Below are 24,278 nucleotides of genomic sequence, written 5' to 3'. Positions count from 1 at the left end.
AGTCTGGAGGAAGCTGTGCTAACAGAAGCAAGCTTCTGGGGCTTGGTTGCTGCTGCTCAGGAAGGTGGTATAATAGAGCCAGCAGAAAGAGGCCTTCCATTGCTATTCTACTCTGTTTTCTCACTAGGACAGTATTAAAAGCACTGGAACAGGTTAACCCAGAGAGACTGTGGAATCTCCATCCTTAGAGGTTTTTAAGACCCAGCTACACAATGCCTTAGCTCAGATGCTATAGTTAGGGATGGTCCTGTTTTGAGCAGGGGGTGGATTAGATGACCGCCTCAGGTCCCTTCCAACTGTAATCTTTTATGATTCTGAATGTTATATTGAAAACTGCCAAAGGTAGCATTTTAAGACATACAAGCACCGACAGAGCTGACTCAGGAGGGAAGAGCTGTGCCTCTGGAGAAGCTGATAGTGAGAAAGTGACAAGTTACAGTGTTTTTTGGTCAGTAAATGGGCAGGTCAAAATCTGAAGAGCTTGCTGGTTAGCTTTTAAGGATGGCAAAACACTCTTAAGGCAAAAAAGGTAAACTAAAGTTAGTTAAACATATTTAGAATTCAGTAAGTTACTTAAAAAACAAAACATTTCTAAATCAAAAGCCAAAACTTTTGGGAAAACAGTACTTATTCAACCTAAGGTAACAGAACAGAAATATTAAAAAAAAAAATCCACAAGCTTTCTTGGAAAAAAAAAACTTTTTACATACAATTTTCAGTTTTGTGTAGTAGCCCCAGCATCTTACATTGAATTAAGTACAGCAACTTTAATTGAAGAGCCTTCTTAAAAGCAAGTATTAAACTTTAACTAATTTCTGATAGCAACAAAAACCTGGGTAAACATTATCCTAAGAATAATTTTGCTATTTAAAAGGAAAAAAAACCACACACACAAAAAACAAGCCATTCATGGATTCTAAAGGGATTTACAAAGAATGTTTTTACACAATGAGAGCCATTTTATTTACACTATTTCTTTAGAGTTTTAATCAAAATGCCTCCAACATGCAATTTTCCACCTAACTGCAATCTGCAAGAGACTTTCATTTTTCAACAAGTGCTGTAGTTTAGCACTCTTCTGCTAAAAAAAAAAACCACAAAAAAAAAAAATACAGAAGTGGTTATTTTCTGAAACTTAAGATGATTCCCAGTTGAGCCACTGGGTGATGGTCAAGAATAAAAAAGAAGAAATACGTTACACAGGATATGCTTTCAAGTAGTATTTGCAGGGATGCAGTCAGATGCTTTGGATGTGTAGGCTTTTAACGCATTTACATTTTTTTTTTCTTTTTCCTCATTTGAGCAAAAAGTTATTTACACACTCATACAAAGATCTGTAAACCAAACTACTGAAGGGCTGTGTGAGTACATTTTCACTTTTCAACCCAAGTGACATGCAAAGAGTAAACAGGCAGCACACCGTGAAGAGTATGAGATTTTTAAAATTCTGTTTTAGTAATCAACGTTGTTATTAGCTTCAGAGATAAAGAAACAGAATCTTTATTTTGTTAGTGTCCTCTTAAAATGTATGAATTGTGCTGCTTTTATTAACTGGATTAACATATATTTAGTAAATCGCGCTCAACAGTGCTTCATTTTGTTGTCCATGTTTGGTTGCCACGTTTTGCAAATGCAGATACATCAAGTCTCTTGCCACTGCTGCACTGTTCATATAAAGTCTGAAATGTAAGAAGGAAAGAGTAGAAATAACTGTTCCAAAAATAATTTCCAACTAAAATCTTTGCAACAAAACAGTGTGTAGAGCTCTACCCTTTAATGCTTATTTATAGTGCCATTATGCACCAAAATCTGGCCTCCAGAGAATAGGGAATACAGAGAAATTAACAGGATACCCAAGTAAAATAGTTTTAAATATATTTAGAACCAACGTGATAACCCTGGAAGGAAATATTTAAAATTAAAGGAAATTCTAAATTGAATTAAAAACTTCTATATAAAATCAGGAACATTCAGAAGAAGGCAAGCAGATGCATACAGCTGGTAGACAATGTAGCAGAGTAACAGTCTAGAAGACAATGCTAATCATCTTCTGTGATGTGGACCACCACATGGAAAAGCAAGCATTTTAACTATCTGCTCATGAAAACAGGCTTCCCAGGAGGCACTGGAGAATGTTGGGTAGCTAGCACAGTCATGTCACAAGAAGACAGTGAAGTGAAAGCTACTACATAGCTACCACTTAAAATGAATAGATGACCAGACCCAAGAATGGAAGATGCATCTATGGAGAAGCAAACATAGAACAAATTAAAGTGATGGGATATAGGTAACCTTTTGCACCTGAAGGAGAGCAGCCAGACACTCAGACATGCCCTCTTCAAATTCAGCAAGCCACTATGTGGTAAAATGTGATCGTAATTCAAGTACTGCCCTGTTTGAACTACTGCTCAACAACAACATTTTACATCTTCCTGGCATAAGATTTCACAAACAGGTAAATCTCAAGTACTTAGATTTGAGAGATCCTGCCAAATCAGTCTTTGGATTGGAAACTAGGCCATAGTCATGATCCATTTTATGGGGTTTGAGGTGGTTTTTAAGAAGGGTAAATGATAATTTCCAGATTCACTTAATCCCAGCATCTTCCTTGGAAGAGAATGAATAAAGTAAACCAACCAAGGGATTGTCGTCATGGAAGGACAGAGGGAGCCCTGTTTTGATTGAGGATTTCTGTTCAATGGGTATTTTTAAAGCTTTTTAGCATGTGGGAGATAAACCAAACCCTCCCCAATTGGGAAGAAATCTGTGAAGATGAGGGAACAGATGAACCCAGCAAGCTACTTTGTATCCACCAATTTCATTCTCTTAGGCTATCTTCAATTTTGGATGGGGACTGGAAAAATCATTACACTTCAAATGCCTAATAAAAAGAAGTTGCAGGACAATATAAAAAGGGAGACTGTCATAGAGCAAAACATTTTCACAAGAGGAAGAGTGAAAGGATTCTTTGGGGGGGGGGGCAGGGAGGGAGTTCAAAATCATGAGTTGTGGTAATAACACTGTTTTGGAAAGGAAGGTTACCCCATACCCCAAAATGGGTAGGTCTTCTCTACCTCGATCCATAGGCCTTTTTGGAGATGCTTGTGAAGAGTTAGAAGGGGATATCAAAGGGATTTTTTTATTTATTTATTTTTTACTGGGAGGAAGGGGAGGAAGGAAGGCTGAAAGATGAGGCATACTACAACTGTTCAGTAAAAAAGGGACACCCCACCTCTGCAAGTTAGACGCACTGGATGCCAAAGCCTAAAACTGCAGGAAGAGCCAGGCATTAGAAGCATCTTTTGGCTGCCTCCCCCAGCTTTTTCTAAAATGTTGTGCTGTAGCTCTTCAGAGGCTTAGGAGACACAACATCAGAAGCTTGCTATCTTCTTCTAACCATTGACAGGGTTAACAGAGGAAGCCTGCCAGCATACCAGAAAGAGAAAATGCAGCAGATCCCCAAATCCTGCACTTGAATTGGCTGCTGACTGACCAGTGAAAACTTGTTAATTTGTCCATATTGGTAGTATCCCTATCAAGGAAAGAACAAAAGGTAGGGAAACAAACACACACTTCCTAGGACTTGCACAGCTGATCCACTTTGTGAACATCTAAGATGTTGCTTGGGCTGTTATTTCCAAAGATCAGTCCTCTCCCCCGCATCTGGGGCTTCAGAGACCAGATCCTGTGAGTAAAGGACCCCAGGTGCCACAACTTGACTTGAGGCCTGTGTCTGCAAGCAGGAAAATCTCTGCTTGTAGACATGCCTCCATGTCAGGGTGCAAGGGAATTCCCTGGCACAGGATTCAAGCGCAAAGTAGGGAGCTCACCTAGGGGTTCCTCCCCCCACTCTCCACTTGCATGAGGTGCCACAACCCCAAGGCAGCAGTGAGAAAAGTGCACTGAGTGACAATATGCTTATCATGGTGCTGTCCCCAAGTCAGGGACCACATGCAAATAGAGGGGGGAACCCCTGGGGGAGCTCCCCAATCCACACATAGAAGACCCACACTGGGGGGAATTAAGTCATCCTATGCCTGTCTGCAAAATGCAGAGGGCTCTGTGCCTGCCCCCTCCACTTGCATACCAGTGGGGGAACCAATTCCCCTGCGCAAGGCTGCAAGCTGAAGGGTGCTCCCCTAGCAGTTTCCCCCTGCACTTTCACATGGCCCCTGACATGGGAGCAGCAGCTCAAAAGAAACGCTAACACCCTGCATGCATCCCACCACACTGGGGGACTCTCCACTTACAAGAGCACATCTCAAGTCCACGCAGGGCACTTTTCTACCAGGATCAGGCCCCTATAGCTAGGTGAGTCTGGCCTGGGGTGGTGGGAGAGTCATCTACTGTAAGTGAACAGACAATAGACTGCAAAAAGATGAAACAAACTGTTAACTACCTTTGGTGGGGTCACAAAATTTAAGCATTTGTAGTACAAGAAAGGGATGGCATCCATTTACTCAGCTTTTGTGCCACCATAAATATTTTTATGGCGGCAAAGTCAAGGTCTATTTGCAGCCTAGCAGAGGAGGAGGAGGAAAACAAGCAACAAGACCAGTACCACCCCTTTAATCCCTATTCTACTCTACAGAATCAAGAGATAATAGCTTTCAGCTAGCAAGTTTTATGACAATTATGCACCTCCTCTGATAAAAATGTGAAGCTTAGAATGAAACATGGTTTCATTCATTACTTTAGATTTCAATTGTTCAAACCGCTTATATATTTTATTAAATCTGCAAAATATTAAATGGTACAGTATTATAATATTACATTAACACAAAGCCAAGTACTCACTCTAGCAGCTCTTGAAATAGAGTTGGGAGAATTTAGGTTAACAAGTTGGCCAAGAATGAGCTTCATCTCTTCTGTTGTTCCTTTTGCATTTGGACCACCTACAGTTCATTCAGACACACAGTGATGTTGAAATATTTCAAGTCGTTTACAAAATACAAAAACTTTGTTTTAAAAGTAGGAATTTCAGAATTAAAAGTTACTTTAGCTCTTGCTGAAACAAACAGATATGCATACATTCAAAGCATGAGTCCAATTCATAGAAAATGTGCAAAACTTACAAAAACATAAAATAAAACCTTTTGCTAAAGCAATGTAATTTTAAAATAAATTTAAAGAAGTTACCTGTCTCTGAATGGGCTTGAATGTTGACATATGGATGCATCAACAATTCGGAAACAGATGCTCTTTTTTTGGGGTCCCTTATCAAACAGCACTATGAAGAAAGAGAGGGGGTGATTTTTGGGTAAGGAGTAGAGTGAAGTTTTAGCTTTGCCTTCCACTGCCAAATTCTCATGCCTGGCATTCTAAATAATTAAAATAAATACTATGTTATATATAAATCTAAGTTATGAAAGCTGTTGACATAGTATACCAACTTAGCTGGGTTCAAAAAACTGAACCAAGCCATAGCCCCATGACATCTCTTTCAAATTTAGAAATCTTTTAGGGACTTTCCTGGCAAGGAAAGCTAAACTATCTTGTACTGCACACTTTTGCAGCCATCAGGGAAGAAGAGCAGGCCCAAACTTCAATTCGTAAATGCCAAGCACTTTGTTTAAAATGTACTTAGCAGTCATGCTACAAGATTAACACAATACCATGGACAACTCACTGTCAATAATAAAGGACAACTGTAATAATCCTACTGGATTAGTGAGCTAGGAACATCAGGAAATACAGTCTTGAGGGATCTGTGTGTACGTTATGAACTGTGCTTGTTAGCATACTAAGACAGGACACCACCACGTAACTATCACTTTACCCTTACCGAGGCTGGGGAAAGAACACATGACCGTTGTAGGAGGTAATTTTACACCTTTTCAAAAGACAAAAACGCAAATTTAAGATATGTTAGCAAACTGGAGCAAACTGCTTAGCCCATACTCAACAATGAACCAGCTTCAGGAAAAAACTCTCTCTCTTGCTCTGAAAATTCCACCTGAGACATTGCCTTCACTAACCTGGGAAACTAGTCATATATTCCAGATTGCTAACACACTACTGTGAAATGCATCTCTGAACACTTTTAATAGCCTACAGAACTAAATATTGAAAGAAAATGCACTCACAGGAAACCTGCCCTGTCCTCATGCTAGGAGAGCAGAACCACAACATGTCTCAGCACTTTCTACTACCAAGGTTCATCAAATGTCCAGTCCAGCAGCCTGCAACAGATCCCTACTGTTCTCACTACAGCTAGCAGACCCAGTACTTAGTTCCCACGCATATGCTAGCATGCAGTTTCCTGCAAATGGTAGCCAGATGCGTGGCTCTGCACACTTGAGACCCTGTCCATGTGCATCTACCTGACCAGTGTCATGACTGGCTGCCAACAGGACCAATGAGAATGAGACTATACAAGATGCCATGAGGCCTGTGGTGCTCTGGAAACATCTACCATGTATTGGCACTTTTGGGGCCTTTTCGCAAGGCAAAACATGGAAGGTTGGAATGCATTGTCCTCAGGACCCAGGACAACCAGCGGTGGCCACAGAATTTCTGCATGCGTCAGGACACTTTCATGGAGACACTTGCCAAGCTGGCTCCATGCACTGAGTGACAAGACACTGACATAAAGGGTGCCCCTGACTCCTGAGAAGTGCATCACCACTACTATCTGGAAGCTGGCAATTCCCAACCAGTTTGGCTTGGGCAAGTCCACAGTTGTCGAGGCAGTGTGGGAAGTATGCTGGGCCATCCAAGAGGTTCTGGTTATGTGCATTATCCACCTAACAAGCTCAATGCAGGTTCCCGAGGCTCACCACCACAGCAAACGGTGCACAAACCACAAGTGAATCATGGTTAGGGAGGTCATGGAAGACCTAGAGAGACTTCCTGGCCCACATGCAGTAGGTTTGACATCCCTGACTTAGACCAATTTAACTATGCCAGCAAAACCCCTGGGTTTGGGCACAGTCATGTGACAGAAAGGAAATTTGTTAGAGAGGTGAACTCACTAAGCCAGTAGGAAGCTTCATAATATAAACGTGCCCTTTTGCATGTGAGGAAAGACATCTACACCCTCGTCTGCAGAAATGTGAAGGAATCCACTCATCATGGTAATATGTTAAGCTGAATAAGAACACCCCAGGGAAATGAATACAACATGAAACTATTTCACTCCATGCATCTCAGTAGGCGTTATCACCCCTCCAAGGCATGCACTTGTGATTCTATGTGATGCATGATGCCCATTATCTACTCCTATGCACTGTGTCTGGATGCCAAACAACTAGGCACCTACTTAATTCACAGTTCTGTGGATTTTGTTAAATCTGGGACTGTCCACAAAAATCAACAAAGAAAATTATTTTAAAAAAAATGCTGGCTCCCTAGTGGGAGTTAGTGATCCTCACAGCTAGGGGAGGAAGGCGTGAGCTGGTGGGACAGCACAAAGGGCAGCAGAAAAGATGGCAGCTGCCCCTCGTTCCTCTTCCTCCCTAGGGCCTTTTCACCAATCGGCTCTAGGAGACGGGGCACATGACGGGCAGCCAGCTATCAAGATGGCAGCTGCCCCCTCGTTCTTCTTCCTCTTCCCTGGGTGTCTCTGCCAATCAGTGCTGAGGAGGGGGGCTCCTGCAAAGTGCCACTAAAATCAGTTCTGTGCACTGCAAAAAAGCCTCTTTCTTGCCACAATTTAAGTAGGTCCATGGACATTACTGTTCTCAATTCTTCACTGAAAAAGATAGGAATTCCCAGAGGACATCTTGTATCAGACAGAATCCAGGGAGAGAAGCTCAAACCCACATCAGAAAGGCAGAGCACCAAAGATCTTTGCTTGTACCTGGCAGACAGGATTAGAAGCAGTGGGCCCTTTTACTCCCCTCATTATCACTGCCATACTTGTTCCCTTTTCTTACAAAGCATCACCTATCCCCAGATTTTGAACTCTTCTGCCCCACTCTTTCCTGTCCCATGTTTCTCCCACCCTTAGCAGTACTAACACACTGCCACATTCCCTTTCATGGTCTTGACCCATTATTCCCTAGCTTTGTGCCAAGAAGTCAAAGATTCCACAAAAGTTATGAGCACCTTGCATTAAGGGACCATATACCAGGAACCCTAGTACCATTAAGGGCTCAACATTATCCTGACTAACCAAGTCATCCTTGTTAAATCACCAAAGAAAAGGTAAACCAGTTATTTCAACAATTCTAAGTGATCATTGACACTGTTGTTACAAAACTGGTACACAGAACAACAGCAACATGGCAAGCAATAACTTACATATTGGGTGGAAAGATTCACCTGTGCAAGCTTCAAAGGAAAAAAAATATTGGAGCATTTTAGAGGTTCCTGCAAATGGGTAGAATCTGATGGGTTAAGGTTCGTATGTACAGGCCTGAGCTTATTTCAAGCCACTTGTCATCATAGCTGGGTAACTTCAATGATTACAGCAAGACACCAGATAACATTCAAATTTTATTCAGTTAACCTATAAAGGTGTGCATCTACCCTGCTTTCTGACTGACTTCAGACTCTAACACAGCTCTGTTGCACCTCTGTAGCATATAGACATTTCAGTTTTTTAGGCTCATGAGTTTTAGCCCGCTGCATTGAGAACTGACTTTTTTTTTTGGCGGGGGGGGGGAAGGAGGAGAGAGAGAGTCACTTCCTAAGAGGCAGTGAGCATCATGCACTACTAGACCCAAGTGTTGAGAAACAAAGACCAGTTGGGAAAACCCTCAGAACCAAGATGGGTAGGGAAAAAAAAGAAAAAAAAATGTTAAGAACCAGCCAAATTTTGTAAAATGCTATTTTTCCCCAGGAAGCTAAAACTCTTGCTAAATTTGGGCCATTACTCAATCTACAAGCTGGTATACATGTATGATCCTGTTGTGTTGCATGTAAACAAAATCAACACAACTTTAAAACTTGCTTCATTGGGGATCCAAGTTGGAGCATGTTTGCTGCACATAGTGCTGAAAGATTATGCAGGTGTAACAGTTGAATACTATCAGCTTATACTTGTAACAACTAGATTGAATCATTACACCAGTACATTCTGTGTTCTGCACAGAAAAAGAATCAAGACAGATATATTCTTTGACATCAACCAAAGGAACATGGTCATCCTGCCCAGGATATTCATTTACTACACATGTGTTAACCAAATTAAAATGTCTTTTTTTTTTTTTTAAGTGCAAGTAGAAGCTAGGCAGCTAGCCTGACCTTCAGCAGTTCATTTTTAGAATACTGTGCAATACACTACATGCAGTATCAGAATAATGCCCAGCTGAGAAAAAACAAAAGTTTTTCCAAAGTGTAAGTCAGATATACAAGCTATCTAGAATAAAGCCTACCACAACTTGAATCTAAATTCCACTTTTTCCTAATACAAAATATAAAAGAGTTACCTTTAAGACATCCTGAAGATCCTTTTCTGAAATCTCTGGGAACTCTATTTCATGATTAGGATCAATTATAGCATGAAGTTTTGTGATTTGATTTGTTATGTGCTGAAATGGAGTCCTCCGGTAAGTCATACAATATAAAATGCATCCCAATGACCAAATATCACTTTTGGGACTTATCTAAAACCAAATACAATTATTCAGATAATTATACCACTTAATTTAAGAGGAAGCACTTCTCATACTTACCAAATATCATAATTTATATGTACAATTAAAATTTTGCTTACATTGCTGTGTCTTTTTAGTATGTATATCATTATGCAAAGCCTAGATGGTAATATACCTATCAATGATGCCTAAATGCCAAGAGTGAGTGCGCCATTAACCAAGATAGATAATACAAGGTTTGTAGAATGCCTGGTTACATTAATTCCTAAAGAAATACTTTATTCAGTAGGAGAACTACTTATGACTAGTATCCCAACAGCTTACATTTGAAAAAAGCACTCAGTGACTTCAAAGGCTTCAGAAGCTCAAATATTAAACTCTCTCCTCCCGAGAAAAAAAAAACAGGTCCACTTTTGGCCTATTTGACAAGCAATGTGGCTAAAAGTATAACAAAAAATGTTTTAAATGTCTTCAAAAATGAGGTCCTCTGTGAATGTGCAATGCTAAAAATGATAATATATCCATTGTAACATTTTTTGTGCTTAAGGTAACATCTGGAAAGTGAGCACTCAATTAGTTAAAAACACAACCACCCAGTTCCTGTTGCAGGAACTGGGTCTACCACTCACACAAGAGAAGCACTCTCTTTAAGTTCATCAAATAAGCAGATTTGAAAGTGCATTTTTATGGTCAAAATTACTTTTTCTTCATCTGCACAATTAGTTTGCCTCTTGCTGAAAAGAACCTCTAAAGAAATGAGCAGGAAAAGTCATTGCAGAATCATTAAATAAAAGTTCAGGGCACATTATGTAAATGAGTGCTCCATGAGAAAATGGACATCAAGATTGGTCTCAATGGTTCTCCTTTTTTGGACTCTTCACTGGGTTCAAAACACCCTTCATCAGACTTGAGGCCCCACACCATAAAACTTATAAGCACGACCCAAGTTCAAAAACCAATTTATACACTGCAATGCTTATTCCTTTGCTGAGGAGCTGGGCAGTGGCAGTGGAGGATCGTTCAGGCAGGCCTGTGTTTATCTACCTAGTTTACCTACTTAACTCCTTATACTTTGTGGCACCCCTCCAAGGAGCTGATGGCACCTCACATGCCTCTGCACCCTGGTTGAGAATCACTGGTCTATGCGCACATCAGATTTAAAGATTTTTTATATTTGTAAGCAGAAAAAGAAGGATGCTTTAGTTGATATTGTTTCAAACACTAATGGAAGAACATTCGTTGCAAGCCCTGCTGGAAATAAAGCAACATTTGAAAAATGGTAGCTTGGTCTTTATTAAATCAGTTCCTTGTATTTGTCTTTCAGCCTGTTACAAGTCTGCCTATTTCTATTCCAAATAAACAGCAAATCTAATTTAAGACAGAAGAGGGCATCACATAAATAAAAGGAAGATAACAGTAAAAAGGGTAAAACCCAAAGATACGGCCATGTTAGCCAAACCCACACAATTTCATAGTTTGGAATAAATTTAAGTAATGTAATCAGCAATTTATACTGCACACTAGGGTTGAAAATAGTTTAAGGATTTCCCCCAAATCGACTTGGACTAGCTTGTACCTGACTAGAAGATAGAAAAACCATCTTCATTTAAAAACCAACATCAAAAGATACAATTCACCAATTTTTTTTAATGATATCTATACACGTATTTTAGTACCTAATGCCAGGATATTGAGTAACAAACTACTTTACACCCCTAAAGTTGCAAGGACCATCCAGCATGCCTTTAGTCTGAAACCTCTGCCCAGTTACTCAAGAGCAAATTTTTAATAGTTCTGGTTGCAATGGAAAAAAATATAAAGATTTGAATTACTTAAGTCTGGAACATTTTCTCCTTGGATGGAGAGAAAGAATTAAGGAAAGAAAAGATGTTTTACCTTTGATCTGGATTTCCCATTTTCTCCATAATTGGACATATCTTTAATTGCTTCTGGTGGCATGTAATTAACTGTGCCAACCTAAGAATGAAGAAATAGAAAGTTATGTAAATGAAGCAGGCATGCAACACAAGTAAAACTTATTTTTTTTAAATTTGCTGCAAGTATTTCTTTAGTCATTTAATAGCTTTTTTTGTTTGTTTTTTTTAATTAAGACTGGTAATAAAGCACAGAACATTTACCTTTTAGAATCGTACAACATCAGGGTTGGAAGGGACCTCAGAAGGTCATCTAGTCCACCCCCCTGCTCAAAAGCAGGACCACCCTTAAACTAGATCATTCCACTAAGGGCTTTGTTGAGCTGGGGCTTAAAAGCCTCCAAAGATGGAGATTTCACCACCTCTCCAGGTAACCCCTTCTAGTGCTTCACCACCCTCCCAGTGAGAAAGTTTTTCCTAATATGCAATCAAAGCTTCCCTGGCTGCAAGCTGACACCATTGCTCCTTGTTCTGTCATCCATCACCACAGAACAGTCCAGCTCCATTCTCTTTGGAGCCACCCCTTCAGGCAGTTAAAGGCTGCTATTAAATCCCTCTCAGTTTTCTCTTCTGCAGACTAAATAAGCCCAGTGCCCTCAGCCTCTCCTTATAAGCAGGGATCCTGGTTTGAACATTATATTTTATTAATATATTTACAATTTTAAAGCCATTTGGAAGTCTACCAGTGTGCCCCAATAATTATAATAAAATAAATTCTAAATACCTATACATTTTGCCGTTTGCTTTTATCATGGAAAAATCAGAGCTCCTCAGGCCCCCTTTGGCCACCAGGATGCAAGTCCAGCTGCAGTGTCCCCCACACTGGCTTGTGGTGCTGAGCAGTCCTGACATGCCAGTGTCCTGCCCCTGCCCACGCCATTGCCCTTCACTCCTGGGCCACATGCCCCCCGGCCCTGCCAGTGCCCCTCACTCCCAGGCCACAGTACTGCAGCCCTGCCAGTGCCCCTCACTCCCTCACACAGGATCATACACTGGGGGGTGGCTCAGAAGGGGATGGGTGCGTGTGCATAGGCAACACTGCAGGAAGGTGAGGGGTAGATGTCCCTCCCAGGTTTCTGCACCCAGTGGGGCTGCAGCTGGGCCAGACCAGCTCCGGGCATAAGCCACCTCTGTAGCCTAGCTGGCAGGACCTGGCACGGGATGGAGTGTTGCACCACCATGACTGAGGTGTGGCAGCGCAGAGTTATGTCCCCATTGTTGCCGGGCAGCCAAAGGGGGGGGGCAAGCGCTCACCTTGGCAGCCATGGCAGTGCAGTGCTCCTTCCCACGCTGGGTCTAGGCTGCTGAGGCAGCTCTTGCCTAGAGCTGGACCAGCTCGGCTGCAGCCCCACAACCCACTGTGGGCACAGAAGTCTGGGGGGCACTTGTGCCTCCCTCCCGCACCCCTTCACAGACTTTATAGGGAGCTGCTCTCCATCACCCTGTCTGGCTGCCATGTATGTGTGTGTATGCACACATGCACATGTGCCCCCTGCCCACACTCCCCCACAGTCCCAAGCATCCCCTTGCATGTTGGAACTCTGCCAGCCTGCAAGAGGAAAACCTACGGTTTTCTGTGTTTTTCTCTTTTAAAGGAGAAAATCCACTTTTTTCCCTGCAGCAAACAGAAAACCCAGATCCCATCTGATAAGTCATGTGCCCTGCCCCCTAAACATTTTTGTTGTCTTCTGCTGGACTCTCTCCAACTTGTCCACATCTTTTCTGTGGTGGGGGGCCTAAAACTGTACACTACTCCAGATATGGTCTCACCAGTGTAGAATAGAGTGGCATAATTACTTCCCTCGATCTGTTGGCATCACTCCTACTAAAGTATGCTGTTAGCCTTCTTGGCAACAAAGGCACACTGTTGACTCATATCCAGCATGTTGTCCACTGGAACCCCCAAGTTCTTTTTTGCAGAGTTATTGCCTAGCCAGTCGACCTCCAGCCTGTAATGTTGCATGGGACTGTTCCACCATAAGTGCAGGACTTTGCACATGTGACAAATTTGTTAATCATTAGACTGGTAATCATTTAACACAATAAGCACTTTAGAGAGTGTTTTTCTAAAAATATTTTCCAAAAAAATTTCACCTGGGAATCTTTAACAATGCTTGTTACATCTGGCTGCATTTGGTTTGCAATACCAAAATCAATTAGCTTTAGCATTCCATCAACGATCAGAAAGTTTGCTGGTTTCAGATCACTGTGAACAATGCCTGCAAGGTAAAAACAGCTCTTAAATTCAATACACAGTTATATTAAGATGGGAAGTTCAAATTAATTCATTAGGTGTACTTTTTCTATCACAGAAGTGAAGCAGCACAATATGTATCTATTAGTAGGGACCACTATTTTGAGACCATTCACTCCTGTTGAATCTAAAGCTTCATTTAAAGAGGCTTCCAGTTCTTACAAAACTGTGAATAGAACAAACTTGAGATTTTTGTCAGAGGAGTGTCATTCCTTCGAGGTTGCAGACAGTCAGAAAGATCTTTGTGGGCAAGATTTACTATTGAACCAACTGCATGACTGGAATAGACTTAGACAAGTTTCCATATGTCGAGGAAAAAACAGGCACTGCAAGAACTAAGAACAGTTGACAGGGCTATGAAACTGGAGAACAGAAGAATTCCCAGGAGTAAAGAGCAGAAGGATCAAGACCTTTCATGAAGGAAAAAGGGTCATCATCTCCTGTAAAGTAATGATAAACAAAGATTAGCAGGAGTTCTTGACTCCTAATGTCCAGCCAGCTCATGAATTTTTGTTCTCAGGTGCACCTTCTGCAGGTGCTCTATAAGTTTCCCTTGAGCCCGAGAATAGTGAAGTCAAAAAGTGAGTGGTTGTTCTGTGGAAAAAAAAGTGTTGTCCTACATACATTTGTGGTGTTTTTGTCCTTAATGTTTTTCTGTGATCATTCATTCTGGTGCATTTGAAAACTTGCCTAAAGTCAATCCCAACCATGCGGTTGGTCCAATAAAACATCACCTGCTACAATCCTTGCCTCTTGCATGTTTCCTGAACCATCACAACTACTTCATCACTCCAACTATTAAAAAAAAACCATCTACTTGTAACAGGAGCCAGGAGCCCCTGGTGGACCAGGAGCAGCTATGGGGGCAGTTTGAAGGCCACAGGGGTACCCGAGAGACACCCACTATAGAGCCACCTAGCAAGGGTCAGAGACCCCAGGGACAGAGCAGCATGCAAGCTGCCCAGGCTGCCACACAAGATCAGGGCTAGGGGCCCAGAGCCTCAGAGGGTGAGGTGAGGCGGGGCCCAGAAGCTGGGCATGACTATGGGGGTAGCAGGATGTCACAATTATTGCTCTAATAGCCACAACTGCAACCATCTTGAAGGGGAAATCCACCCCAGAGTTTGGGGCCGAGGAGTTCTGAGGAGTGTACACAGAGGAAGGGCACCCAGGAAAAGGCCTCCCAAGTTAAGAGAATTTAAGATCCAGGTGTGACATGTGAGAGAGAGGAGGTAAAAGTGAAGCCTCAGAACTTGGGCAAGCAGGTCTGACAACTGGGGGGCATCAGATGCCAGGAAGATCTCCTGAGCCTGTGACACTACTCCCAAGTCCTGTATCTTAGTCTTGTACAAAACCTAACACTTTAGGTTGAAATCATTGACTGTGCATCTGAGCAAGTTACACAAAAAAAAAGACTATTTGGATACTTTAGCTTCCTGCAAAAGGATCTGGAAGTAAAGTATACTTCTGGTATCTGATAAAAGAAATATAGAAGTCACATATTCGGTCATGAAACTACGTTTTTAAAAAGCCAATCAAACTTCCAACAGAACAGATAGCAGTAGCCCTTCAAACCAACAACATGTTCAACATCTTCATTAATGATGTGGACACTGGAGTCAGAAGCGGACTGGCCAAGTTCGCCGATGACACCAAACTTTGGGGCAAAGCATCCACACCAGAAGACAGGCGGGTGATCCAGGCTGACCTGGACAGGCTCAGCAAGTGGGCGGACGAGAATCTGATGGTGTTCAATGCCGATAAATGCAAGGTTCTCCACCTTGGGGAAAAAAAACCCGCAGCATCCTTATAGGCTCGGCAGTGCTATGTTGGTTAGCACTATGCAAGAAAGAGACTTGGGGGTCATCATTGACCACAAGATGAACATGAGCCTGCAATGCGATGCTGCGGCTAGTAAAGCGACCAAAACGCTGGCTTGCATCCATAGATGCATCTCAAGCAAATCCCGGGACTTCATTCTCCCCCTGTACTCGGCCTTAGTGAGGCCGCAGCTGGAGTACTGCGTCCAGTTTTGGGCTCCACAATTCAAAAAGGATGTGGAGAAGCTTGAGAGAGTCCAGAGAAGAGCCACGCGCATGATCAGAGGTCAGGGAAGCAGACCCTACGATGACAGGCTGAGAGCTCTGGGGCTCTTTAGCCTGGAAAAGCGCAGGCTCAGGGGTGATCTGATGGCCACCTATAAGTTTATCAGGGGTGACCACCAGTATCTTTGTTCACCAGAGCGCCCCAAGGGATGACGAGGTCGAATGGTCACAAACTACTACAAGATCATTTCAGGCTGGACATAAGGAAGAATTTCTTTACTGTCCGAGCCCCCAAGGTCTGGAACAGCCTGCCACCGGAGGTTGTTCAAGCGCCTTCATTGAACACCTTCAAGATGAGACCGGATGCTTATCTTGCTGGGATCCTATGACCCCAGCTGACTTCCTGCCCTTTGGGCGGGGGGCTGGACTCGATGATCTTCCGAGGTCCCTTCCAGCCCTAATGTCTATGAAATCTATGAAACATCTATTTAATCTGCATCACAAGCAGTATACACTAAACCCTAGAAATATGATAAAAATCCCTGTTTTCTGTCATTCTAATAGCTGGCATACTCTAGTAACCGGCACTGCGCCACCGCCGTCTTGCAGCTGCCATCCACCACTCCGCACCATCACAAGCAAACACCTGGCACTGCCACCCACACCACCACCATCCCCCTCCCCCCTGCATGCAACGCCGCCCCCCCAACACACACCACTGCCACCATGTGCAAGCCCTTCCTCCCCCCTCTCTGGCTCCAGTATTTTTACATAACCAGCATTTTTACGTTGTCAGCACCCGGCATTCTCCACTCGTGCCAGATAAGGGAGATCTTACTGTACCGTGCTCATGGATTGTGTGAACAGCTTCCAACATGTTTTTCCAGTAGCTCTTTCTTTCCCATGGATCAATATTCTTTTTCTTTTTAAGCCAGCTATTTAAATCAATATTTCCACATTCCATTACCATGTAGATATGCTGTTCAGCAATTTCACTAAAAATAAAATATAGTTACACTGAGGTTAAACTTTTAAAGTAACCGCTTTAAGCAACATTTTGAAAGCTATTAATGAGTGTAACATATACTCACTAGTCATAAAGTCTGATGATCTTGTCACTATGTTGCTGCAGTTTATTCAAATGAGCAATTTCATTCTTATAGCTATCAACCGTTTGCTGATCAGCTTCTTTTAGATTCACATATTTGACGGCATACAGATGCTTCTTTTCATTTAGTACCTGAAACACCTGTAACAAAACACAGACAGAAAGGACTTTATTACATATTTCCAATATTGGTTCACTTACTGGTGCTCTATCACCAAACCTTGCACAAGCAGACAGCCTTGTTTGGTAGATGAAGCAGCACATCTTCATTTTACAGAGGATATACAAAAACATTTCCCCATAAAGGCCCCACGCTACTTTTGACTTTCATTTGAAATACGTATTTCCAAGGGAATCAGAGGGTAGCACAGTCCTACAGTCAGTATCACCTTGGTTTAAGTGTCTACTTTGTATGAAAGTGGCCATTTACATACTTGCCCTTGGTGAATCCACACTGATTGTTCTTAAATCACTTTCTTCTCCAAGTGCTTAGAAATTAATTCTTTGAGGACCTGTTCCATGATTTTTCCAGGGACTGAAGTGAGGCTGACTGCTCTGTAGTTTTGGGGGTTTTTTTGTTTTTAAAAGACAGACACTATATTTGCCCGTTTCCAATTGTCTGGAACCTCCTTCAATTGCCACAAGTTTTCAAAAGATAATGTCCAGGGGCTCTGCCATCACATCAGCCAACTCCCTCAGCACCCTTGGATGCATTGCATCTGGCCACAGGGACTATTCAGAAAAGCTGGATGTGAACAGGTCCATGAGTAGTTCATTACTGAGGGCTGCTCAACTGCTGCCCAAATTGTGCTGCCTGGCACAGTAGTCTGGGAGCTGACCTTGCCTGTGAAGACCAAGGTAAAAAAGGCACTGAGTACTTCAGCCTTTTCCTCACCATTTATCACTAGGTTGCTTCCCCCATTCAGTAAGGGGCCCACAAGTTCCCTGGCCTTCCTCTTGTTCTCTTAGACCCCCTTCATATCCCTTGCTTGCTGCAACTCCAATTGCACTTTGGCCTTCCTGATTTGACCCCTTCATGCCCAAGCAATATTTCTGTACTCCTCCCTAGTCATCTGTTCATATTACTTATTATTAATCCATATTACTTATTCCATTTCCTACTTTCCATTTATTCCCTCTGACCTACCGAAGTTCATTGATTCCCTTAAGCTTTCAATTTACATAAGATAAAAATCAAAATTCAAATCTTGCCAATTTGTCAGTAGCCAAAACCTACGCTGTTCCCTGCATAATAGTTTGGGTCCTCTGGTGAACATAAATCTCTGAATGGTGGTACACAATGCCCACAGTCATAAGTGTAAGCCAAATCTAAAATAGCTTTGAAATCTTTATTAAGAGCACATGAAATGTAGATAAGTTATATAGACACTTTCCTGTGCAGAGGCAAGGCCAGTCCAAAAAAAAAATCCTAAAATAAAAATGAGAAGTTGCCAATAGAGTTTAAGTTTGTTTTTAAGACTGTATCCCTGCACTTCCCCTTTAGCAGTTTTAAAGAAAAGGAATCTCTTAAAACACCTGGGCATGGTAATTGCAGCATGAGAACATGAGCATGTTCTAACTTTAAGGTTAAATGCAAATTTTGCCAACTTCAAGTACATAACACGCCCAGTTAAATTTGCGAGGAGGTTTCAACTTAAAAACAATGATTTACATATCCCATTGAGAAATAATTTTCTGCAAGTGATGAAATACGTAAGTGCAATATGAAACTATCATAAAACTGAGTAAGGTTAAGTTTAAGAGCCTGGGGTGGTAGTCAGGGAAAGCCAGCTTTAAAATATTCTCACTCCTATTCAGCACAAGGATCTGCATGATCTAGTAGACTGAGCTCTTTGCTAGGATTAAAAGAAATTCTAGTATCAGATCAAACTGATTTTCCTCTGCAGGATCTTCAGCAAATCAATTTAAAAGGAGAATTTAAAAATAGAATATTTCTCTACTGATTTGGATATTGTAAATTATTTTTAGTCAATACATATCCCTGCAAGCACCTCAGAGTAAATATAAAAACCATGGCATCCAATTTCACTTTTTGTTCTTCATGTATGCTCAACCCCTATATGCCTTTGGGGGGGGGGGGGGGGGGGAAGGTGAGGAGAGATAGGGGAGGACTTGTTACCAATCATCTTTGGGCAAGGCCCCAGCAGACACTGAGGGAAAAATTATACATATTTTTGTATATGATGGGAGGGGACTAGTTAGTGTGCTGCCACCAGAACTAAGTGGAATGACTCATGGCTTAACCAAAACTGTGATCAATTTCAGAATTTCTATAGCCAGGTTGTCTGACCCTAACCCTACCCCCCGCCCCCAAATGGGCAGAAGAGGCAGCTTCCAGGGCCTGCAAGCCACACATTAAACATGGCTACCAGTTGGACATCCTTGTTATAAACTAGTCCTTCTTTCAGCTAAGTGACTCCCTCCTTCTACACAAGCTCTTTACTACTAAACATCTTCACGTTCCATCTATCACTGCTTAGAGGCAGACAGATATCAGAGCAAAAGTAAATCATGGTCACAGGCTATGTCATCGCTGCAATAGGTGAAGGATGGAAGCAAGGCTGCAATGACCAGGTCATAGGCAGTCTAGCTTAGTAGGCCACCAAGGGAGGGCAAGAGGGAACTGGGGGATCAAGAGCCAGACAGGGGGGCAGGAGCTACAGTCCCAGTTCCCAAATCCAAAGGGACACTCCAGAGGTAGAGTCTAAGTCACAGGCTGAATCCAGGTTTTAGAGCTCTTCCAGAAGAGTCATTCTTCCCTCCCACCCCTCCAGGTTTGTCTTGGGCACCCCAGGAAAAATAATAAAATAAAATTTTTCCCTGCAGCAGTTTCACAGAATGTGCTTTCAAACTGTTGTGCTGTAATCCAAAGACATGTGTCTGCAAGTGGAGGGACCCCAAATGATTGCCTACTTGCAAACATGCACCCTGGGGCAGGGCATCATAATATAACATGCAAGTCCCAGGAATCCCTTGCAGGGGATTCCCATGGTGTTTTCAAGCTGCCATGCCACAGATTAGGGCACAGCACTCAGGGCCACTGCCCCACAGGACTGGGCCCCTGAAGTCCCTGGAACAGAAGAGGTCTGAACCTGAAGAACAATGGTGACTGGCCTGCAGCCACAGGTAGACTAATATGGGGAGGCTGACTAGTCATATCCACTGTGCTGGGACACATCCCAGCACAGCTGATACAGCAAAAATTACATCTGTTTTCAGCCTTGGAGGAACCACAACTGGTAAAGAGTACTCGACTGGGAGGTAGCTGGTTTCTGTCAGAGTCTACAGGAGAAGGGAACTACAATCAGAGAAGTAAGTCTGGAAGGGATAAGAGGTTACATAGTCTAACCCCCTGCCTGAGGCAGTCATCCCTATCCAAACCATCCCATACAAATTCAACGTCTAACTTCCTAGCAAAACTTTACAGTCAGCCCTGACATAACACCCTAATCTGCCACAGGTAAAGCAGAAGGACCACATTATCCAACACACTGCTGCTACAAAAAGTTAAAAATACACTTGAGAGATCCCAGGAACATGATGTGCATCACCAAATTAGCAACTTCACTTACTTAGTCTTTGGCAAAACACCACTGGCTCCAAGTACATATTGATACATTTTCCTGCTACATTCTTCATATTTGTCCCACTCTTATTTTCCATAGAGACTTGCATAAAGGGTCATTCCCATGAAGGCTAGAAGCTAAATTTTCACTTGCACTGAAGTTTCTTAAAATATTTGTTATATGGATTATTTAAATACTTTGTGCAGGCTACTCTAGCACATGAGCTATATCTGACACCATGACTCAAAATGTGAGTTGGTGTATTTGACTTTTGTTAGTCTTAAAAGTTAAAAAATAATCTTACCTTACTTGAACCTCCACTACCTATTTGCTTTAATATGGTGTATACTCTCCCTTTAATGGCAATGCATTCATTTGAAGGTATAGAAGCTGAAACCTGAATACATAAAAAAACAGAATGAAAATAATTTTCACATCTGCAATGGAATCCGATAGATACTTGAAAAATTCACCCAGCACTTAATAAATGAGGACAGTTTGCTAGTCAGAATGAAATATACCTGTGTGACTTCTCCCAACATGGCAATACCCAACTGTTTGCATTTAAGGAATAAAGATAATTGCTTTAAAGTAATATGTTTTACCAATTCACTTGAATTCAGCAAGTTTAAGAGATTGTGGTTTTCCATGTTTTCCTTCCTCTCACATTTATTGTAATCTTAGTGGACAGTACTGTCTAGCACCGTCTTTACTCTTTTCTTTTTTTGTTCTTCCTCCGTCTACTTCATTATAGTTTCCCCTCCATTCTTCCACTCCCCCATCTTGTCTAACTTAGCCTATCATGGTTTCCTCTTCCCCCCTTCTGCCCCATACAGCACAGCTGTCTTAATAGGACTCGGAAAAAATGCCTAACAGACAAAAAACAGAACCTACAGTAATGGGACCGTGTCCAGGGAACTGGCCAAGTGAGAAGTCAAGCTCAGCTCTTGGCCCCAAACAAGGAGTGGGATTGCCTACCAATGAACAGTAATGGATCTCTACAGCCATGTCAACAGAACATACAGAAGCACAATTAGAAATAAGTCTTGGCTATTTATTCTCACTCTCTTAGGGCCAAAGCCTAGAAGTTAGGGAGCACAGGTGGCTTGAACAGGCCTGAGTACATCCCCCATCCCACTACAAGCCATCTGCACCAATATGTAGCCTTGGGTGCACACAAATAGGTAGGGTTTATTTCTCAGCAGAGATCTGAGGTTTGCTCTAGTGTACTCACAGTCTAGCAGTACAGTCTCCATCAGTCAATCATAAAAAAATTACTCTAGTAAATAATGGCAGAATAAGGAGTTCCATCAAGAAAGAGGAGATTTGGTACTTCCCTGTATATTAGTCATTGATTCTAATAGCTAGTGACAGTAGCAGAAATACTGGAATTAGATGTCTAAATACTACCAAAGTCTCTAGACTCTACAGAACTGTTTTACACTTGACTCACGTTTGAAAAACTAATTCCCAGAGGTATATAAATAAAAGTCCCCATCACCTTTAAAACATTTAGGCTTCTAAAAGTTGATTGACTTACTTCAGAAAAAATAAAAAGCTGATTTCTTGCCATTCTTAAGTAAACTCTTCAAGCCATAAACTAAGCAGCAATGTATATTTTGGTAAAACAGTAACAGCAGCCTAAGTGTTGCCTCCACATTTATCCAGAAGATGGTTTATAGACCAATTTTAGACACAAATCCTTAAGCCCGTGCCCACCAACCTCCATAAAAGTCGTTTATTTTGAATCACTATGGAAGGCTGGAAAAACTCTTGGGAAAATTTATAAAAAAACTTCAAGAAATCATTTTACATTACCTGTAAGCCAAACTGGTTTTGAAATGGAGTTGCTGGTGTACATGGCTGAAAATAAGGAAGTTGGTTGTATGGAGTGGAAAACTGATTCGCTGGTGGGAAGTCACTCTTTACAACTGGTGTTCTGAAACTGAGGGGGGTGGGGAAAAAAAAAAAGAGTCTGGAATCAATTTAATTTTTGAAGTATGAACTTATTCCAATACATGTTGCAATCTGAAGAACCTAGATTTATCACAGTTTACCCAATCAGTTACCAAATGGCTGTGTTACTACTGTATTTATGCTACCTTTCATTATGAGAATTATAGATATATGCTCTCAAACCTCATTGTACTTATCTACCTCTTAAGCACTTAAAGTAATTCAAAAATAAAAAGTCTTTACAAGTATTTCATAAATATTTAACTATACCAAAACACCTGAGGTACCAATCTCAATCTCTGCAAAAGTTGGAAAAGAAAGCTGGTACCATAACTCTGCCCAGGCTCAGAGAAAAATTCTCTGATGGAATCTGCTTTCCTGCTCCCAAGCTTTTACAAATATTAGTTCCCTCTTGGTACAAAGAAAGTGAACAAGATTAAGCTAGTGCTTAAATTTGGAAACCCAGGTTCAAATTTTGGACACCAAAATAAAAAGTAAGGACCTTTTAAGGCCTTGCCTATTCTGCATATAGCCAAGTATGACTACATTTAAAAGAATATTAAACTTGCAGTAAGCAAGGATTCAGAAGTTGGGAAATGCCAAAATTAAGACTGGCTCATTTAGTGCACAGGACAGATAATGTACACAGAAATTAGTTACACAATGTGACATACAAAGATAGCTCTGTTAGTCAAATTGCAAGCTATTCAAACCCTGCACTACTACAGTATTAGTTTCCCCATTAGCTTTATCAGTCTTCCTCCACAGTATCATGTTGTATTCACTGATATTTCCAAATTATGGTCTTCAGAGTATGCCAGTGAGGCAAGATATCTTCATTTTAATACAAGTGGGGGACAATTGAGAATAAGACAGAACTGAATAAGTGTCCACTAATTGCGCGTGCCTGACTTGCAACATGTTGGACCTGTGTTTTTTGGAGTTTGTGCATGACAAGTACTATACAAATCTTACATATTTAACATGGTCAAAGAGCTGGTTTCACCAGCTGCAACTGCAGGAACTCAGCATATTTGTATTTAGCTCCCACAAGTACTGGCCATCTGCACAGAGCTCCAATTAAGCAATTTGCACAGCATAACACAGGGAGCAAGGATGATATCCATTTCTCTAGGATGTAAAATTAGTTGATTGTCAACAAAACCAACTGCACTTTCTGCAGTCCTGTGTTTCAGTACCTACACATCTTCTAATTTTTACAAGTAAAATTAGGAACCCTGCAGAAAACAGCCTCAATTCAGCACCATTCCTAATGTACTGCTCATCCTTTGCAATGAATTAGACAATGGTCCTGTGAAAAATAATGCAATTGTGTAATTAAAAAGCACAATATAATATCCACAAACAGGCCACATTAAAGGTTTCATGGGCAACCTTAAACTGATATTTCCTACTTTGCGTGGCTTTATAAACATGAGCTTCATGTTAAATATAGGGGATTTTTCCATATAATTATCTCCAAGTTTATTATGGAAGCTTTAGTTGACCCACACAAATAATGAAGCAGGGTTTCACAGCACAGATCTTTATTACCCAAATTAATAATTACTAGCATTGGGAGGCCGTTTTCTTTTATATGGAAGGAAGGAAGAAACTAGATGTGTACTTTGCCAATGGGTTTTTACAGCAAGAGGACTTTTGAGACTTCAGAATCCTGGGTATAATTCCACATTTTGAATAGGAGCATCCTCTAGAGATTAAAAATATCAGACTTATCTCTCTCCAGCCTCTGACTACTCATGTCTTCCACCTTCTGCATTTCTTCTTTCTTTCCTGCCTCTAAAGAGCAGTCAAGATGTCATGATTCCAAAAAGGAAACTTAAAATGTCTA

General features: G+C 41.6%; 1 protein-coding gene across 4 annotated transcripts in view; it reads right to left on the bottom strand.

Moving 5' to 3' along the window:
* Positions 1–910: 910 nt before the first annotated feature.
* The window catches only part of TTK (TTK protein kinase), a 63,188-nt gene continuing 39,820 nt past the window's right edge, over positions 911–24,278 (bottom strand). For all 4 annotated transcript variants that reach the window (XM_019496891.2, XM_006270432.4, XM_019496890.2 and 1 more), the window contains exons 13-22: positions 22,289–22,415; positions 20,775–20,867; positions 16,867–17,024; positions 16,619–16,770; positions 13,571–13,695; positions 11,439–11,519; positions 9,375–9,551; positions 5,140–5,230; positions 4,798–4,895; positions 911–1,679 (exon numbers count right to left, since the gene is read on the bottom strand). In XM_019496891.2, the coding sequence (XP_019352436.1) occupies positions 1,593–1,679; positions 4,798–4,895; positions 5,140–5,230; positions 9,375–9,551; positions 11,439–11,519; positions 13,571–13,695; positions 16,619–16,770; positions 16,867–17,024; positions 20,775–20,867; positions 22,289–22,415 (1,189 nt within the window). In that variant the 3' untranslated portion in view covers positions 911–1,592. The remainder of the gene's footprint in view (positions 1,680–4,797; positions 4,896–5,139; positions 5,231–9,374; positions 9,552–11,438; positions 11,520–13,570; positions 13,696–16,618; positions 16,771–16,866; positions 17,025–20,774; positions 20,868–22,288; positions 22,416–24,278) is intronic.

The sequence above is a fragment of the Alligator mississippiensis genome, chromosome 1, assembly GCF_030867095.1.
Source record: "Alligator mississippiensis isolate rAllMis1 chromosome 1, rAllMis1, whole genome shotgun sequence".
NCBI classification, from domain to species: Eukaryota; Metazoa; Chordata; order Crocodylia; family Alligatoridae; genus Alligator; species Alligator mississippiensis.
The sequence above is the reverse complement of the archived record's forward strand: the minus strand, read 5'-3'. Positions and strand labels throughout refer to the sequence as shown.